This window comes from Montipora capricornis, chromosome 12, assembly GCF_036669925.1.
Source record: "Montipora capricornis isolate CH-2021 chromosome 12, ASM3666992v2, whole genome shotgun sequence".
Taxonomy (NCBI): domain Eukaryota; kingdom Metazoa; phylum Cnidaria; class Anthozoa; order Scleractinia; family Acroporidae; genus Montipora; species Montipora capricornis.
In genome coordinates this window covers 23809976-23814975 of record NC_090894.1, presented here as the reverse complement: position 1 = coordinate 23814975, position 5000 = coordinate 23809976, and the positions used below count along the sequence as shown (strand labels likewise).

The following is a 5000-nucleotide window of genomic DNA, read 5'->3' as shown; positions in this document are numbered from 1 at the left end:
CGCAGGGGTTGGCGGGTGTGAAACAACTGGCTCCTCGTGATGTGTTGTGCCTGCATCTTGCTCATGGTTGTAGTGAGTGTAGTGATACTTCAGTCCTGGACCATTCTTGTAACGCCTTCCACAAACTTGATGAACAAAGTAGAACAAAACTTCACATAAATAGGCTTTCAATTAAGCTCGAAAATTCATCTGACAAAAAATGGCTCAATTGGGTCATTATGTCAGTGGTTTCAACAGGTACTGACAGCCAACTTCACTGAGAGAAGTCTGCTACATTTTGAAACCCCTGCAATAACTAAACAAAATAAAACTTATCAGAGTTGTGTTAGTCCAGGGACGTTGCTAAGCGCCAGCTGCTGGTGAAAATGGCCGCTTGAGAAAGGGGTGATTGCCGGCTGAATTTTGGCCGTAAATCGAAGTGACTGAGAAGTTATCTGTTAGTATACTGTAGAATTTATCGATATAAGTACTGATTCTGTATTTGCCATCTTGAAGAATGCAGGGTTGTATTCTTAGCTAAAGTAGTTTTTTTATGAGTACCCGTATTAGATGAAAGAATTTCACCTCTTTAGAGAGGTACAGTGTATTATCGGAAATGCCAGCAAGGATCAAAGGGTTAATAACAGAATGACTTACTCTCACACACATAAGGCTTTTTTCGCTCCTCTGGGTCCATCCTAGCTAGTTCTTCTTTGGAGATGTTCCTCACATGGAGAAGGCCAGGAATTTGAGGAACTGTCTTCTACAAAAGCAGAAAATAAAAAAAACGACCGATTGATTGGCTATGGCTTTCTCCTAGGTATTTTAAAAAAATGAGGAGAAAGTGTTGCCTCTACTATTATTTCATATAAAAATTGTTAGGCTTTAAGTGCTACTATGATCAAAAAATCATTTCCTTTTTTCCTCAGATTTTGAAAGCATGTTCACTTAACACCTAACTGGCAAAATTTTGAGCTTTGAGTTTTATCCAAAGGCTGTTTATTTTGAATGTAAGTTTTCGATTTCACGGGCCACCATTAGTTACATTCAAAACTGACCAATTGGACCTCAGAGGGTTTAATTAACGCAATTAATTATATATGCAAAACACGGGTTTTAAAGTCTGAAAGCCCGAAACTACCATCAAGGCTGTTGCCTAACAGGAGCCCGGTAGCCTGGGGCTCCCAAAGAATAGCTCTGGGCGCCTTAATTTTTCACAGAAACACCTTTCACTTCATATGTTGGGCTCCTAAGTTCTCAGTGTTTAGCTCTGAGGGTCCCTTTAAAATTTTGTTCGGCAGCAGCCTTGACCATGCTGCACATTAATTCAGCTGCGTACACATGCATTGCATTCTTAAACTAGTGAGCCTTTGACGTCATTTTCTCTTCGACCCAGCTCTCTCAAGATTTTAAAGTTAGTAATGGCGGACCAATAAATAAAAAAAAATTCCAATTAAAATAAACAGATGTCTTTTTAAAATCAGAACTTAAAACTTGAGTCACTTAGTGTTTAGTTAACACAGTTAACCACCCTTAGCCACCCTGGCTAAGGACCATAATTTTATATATGTCAAGTCCCACGTCACAATCCTTGTTCAAAATCTTCCCAGGACATTCCATGTGCTGTTGGAATCAAAGAATAGCACTCACAGTCAGAGCAGGGAGTGTTGCTGGGTCTGGCCTAGTCTCTCTGGCCAAACTGTGGCTGGCTTTGCAGCAAGGTTATAACAAGACTCATCATGTATCAGACCAAGAAAGTAGAAACACCTGTACGTCAAGGGGACTTTGCCAAGTGCTGGAGTATGCGCATAAAGACAATGTAGAAACTGATGTACTTCTGGAGTAATAACAATGACATATTACTTGCAGGATTATGGAGGCAGCCCAGCACAGTGGTAAGGACGCTTGCCTGGTCTAGCCACTCGTAGAATTTCATCCCACTACAAGTACAAATGTAGCCCCCAAGTTCAACTTGTCGGCCGCACTTGTAAATAGCCAACTGGTTTGCCTCCGGTCAGTTGGGATTCTTAACAGTTGCTGTTCATTCCGTCGTTTCGTTGCTTATGTTTCATTGGCCATGAAAAGCCCCTATGGGGAGTGGTCAATTTGTATTGTATTGTGTTATTTCTATGATGTGGTACAATACATAATAATAATTATTGTGTTGTGGTCCAACTTGTTTCTTGGTTTGAACCAGTTCAATTTAGAGTTTTTGTTTGTCTTGAACTAGTTTGAAATTTTTTTAACCAAATATAAAATTGAGCCACAGCATTATACATTTACTGGGTTGCATGAATGCAAACAAAATATAGGTGACTCAAGGGTAATTTCATGGCCTGTGTATTCCAAAAATTGTATAACTTACTTGTACATGAACTTCAGGGAATGTTCCAACATGGTGGATCTTCTTGCCACGTGGTCGGCCCTTATTGCTGATGGGTCTTTTCTTACCAATGACAAATTCTTCATCATCGGTAGAAAGTGCACCACTATCATCTCTTGTATCCTCCTCATCTTCGCTTTCCCCAAGCTTCATTTCATCTGCTACTGATTCCTTTGTATACTCAGACTCAGTTTCCTCTAGAGCTCCTTCCACTTCCATTTCTACATTGTCAGTGGTTTGTTCTAGTGCAGTAAAAATGCAGTTGCTTAATTTAATTGAAGCTGGTACCTTGACAAAAGTAAGAGGTTAAGTCCTTGACCAGAGAACCTACTGTTACTGAAGGGTTCTGAGCCTAAAAGACATGTTCCTTGTTTTCTCCACCTGCTGGTTTTTAAGGGTTTTTGTGTCCGGCTTGGGTGCATTATAGTTTTCACACACACCCTATTCATGGTTTGTTATCTCATCTGTTATCTGTTGACGATGAATAAACAGGAAGGTGGCTTGGATGACCAATGCACCTACATATGTACACTGTAATGAATCACAGAGACATGTGTCCAGATGTGGTGGAAGCAAAATCTCTAGCATACCCCACCACTTATTTCCTAATGATTAGTGTGTGCTTTTTAAGTTTAAGTTTAAGTTTAAGTTTAATAAAGCTTCTTACCAATGTACAAAAGAATTTATATATACAAAAGTACAATAGGTAAAGGAAAGCAATAGGGGGAAAAGGAATGCTGCTAGTAACAACAAGACAATAGTGGCTGAAAACACCTTGATTAAAGAACTTTAACAACTGCTAGCTCTTATCATTTTGTTTAATTAACCCATTCACCTCCAAACCGGCCTAAACCGGCCATACTTAGTATTTTACTCTGTCTAACGCCAGACGATTTTACTTGTCAATGGGGAGCCCCCAGGAGTCAATGGATTAAAATTATTAATAATAGTATGGAAAAAGTATTGACCACTGCATGGAAGGAAAACAAATTAATTTTAGAGCAAAACAGAGACTGAGTGGAACAAAATGACAATGCATCATAATCAAGGTAAACAATACTGACTGGTACTTCTTATGCAGTATCCAGACAGTTTGTCCCATGGACAATTAGCATCAGACAATTATTAGCCTCCCAATGTAAAGAGTTGTCCAATTAGGCCCAAAGAATTGATAAAAAAAACTCAATTCAAACTACTGCCTACAAGGTGGTTGTAACAAAATACCATTGAGCAACTGCAATTAGCCCAGATCAAAGATGATTCTCCCAATGGTACCTTATTATAGGGAATGAATGCTTGTGTTAATTAACGTATTTGAAATTGATGTGACTTCAATTAACATGATTTGAAGGAAATTTTGCTTCCCAATAAAGAAAATTAATGCGAAAGAGGGGGTAGAATTTCAAAATGTTGGAAATTAACACCTCTGCTACACTCCACCCCACCACACTCACGTTCCTACAGTAAACAATTTACTAATGTGAAAGATTGATGTGAATGTACCATTTCACAGTTTCTGACGCCATCTTGGTTGGAGGGCAAACGCTGCTTAAATTAAAGTGAATGTATGGGATTTTGGCCAAATTCTAACCTCTATAATTCTACGGCAGAAAGGCAGATTTCAAAAATTCTAAAATATTTTTAGTCATTTTATTGAAAGCATTCACTAAATGGAAAATTAGATCGTGGCACAAGGTCTGAAAATTGGATATTAGAAATCTCCTCATGTTTCTTAAAATTTCACTGGAATTTGCATAATTTTGCTTACAAGGGTTTATATGAAATTTGCAAATTAGTTTTCGTTTACAGTCATTAAAGCTCGATTCTGATCATAATAATTCACCAAAATAACTCAACAGAAGTCCTTTTTGAGAGGTATCCCCAATATCCACAATCGTCACACCTTAAAGGATTTGTAACAGTTTGAAGTCGGGAAAATTCTCATACATTCACTGCAATTGAAGCCGTGTTTGACCCCTAAACAACATGGTGTCAGAAACCGTGAAAAGGTCTAGTAATGGGGACATCATTTTTCAGTGAGTGATTAACCCATTGACTCCCAGGGGTTCCCCATTGACGAGTAAAATTGTCTGGCCTTAGACAGAGTAAAATACTAAGTCTGGCCGGTTTAGGCCGGTTTAGGCATTGAAGCCTGGGTTAAAGTGCGAAAATAAAATCTCATGTTTGACTACATGAAAAGAAACTCTGGAGTGTGTCCCAAATTTGGGGGAAATTAATGGTAGTTAAGGTCACAGAAATTAACACTCCCCTTAATTAACAGGGCAGAGATTAACATTCACACAAATTAACACCAGGGGGGGGGGGGGAAACCATGATTTTTCTTAGGAGGGGGTGCACCACTATGGAATGGCAAAGCTGACTGGTGATGCTTCTTTTTCGTTTTTTTTTTCTGAATACCAGTTGTATTAGAAAGGCACAGGCCTTCTTGGGGGGGGGGGGGGGCATGCACCCTCCCCCTACATGTAGATCCACCCCTGAACATGACTTAATTTCCTGAAGGTAGTTAGTAGAGTAAACCTGATACTTTATCATTCCCATTTAATGCAATTTACTGCTTTCGAGTGAATCATCTTTGGTCCGGGCGAATCGACCGGATATCCCTGTATGCCTTTATTTT

General features: G+C 39.1%; 1 protein-coding gene across 2 annotated transcripts in view; it reads right to left on the bottom strand.

Annotated features, from left to right (window-relative positions):
* The window catches only part of LOC138027939 (zinc finger protein DPF3-like), a 12852-nt gene that overhangs the window by 5802 nt on the left and 2050 nt on the right, over window positions 1-5000 (bottom strand). For both annotated transcript variants that reach the window (XM_068875564.1, XM_068875563.1), the window contains exons 3-5: window positions 2345-2604; window positions 637-742; window positions 1-125 (exon numbers count right to left, since the gene is read on the bottom strand). The exon at window positions 1-125 is cut by the window's left edge and continues 199 nt beyond it. In XM_068875564.1, the coding sequence (XP_068731665.1) occupies window positions 1-125; window positions 637-742; window positions 2345-2604 (491 nt within the window). The remainder of the gene's footprint in view (window positions 126-636; window positions 743-2344; window positions 2605-5000) is intronic.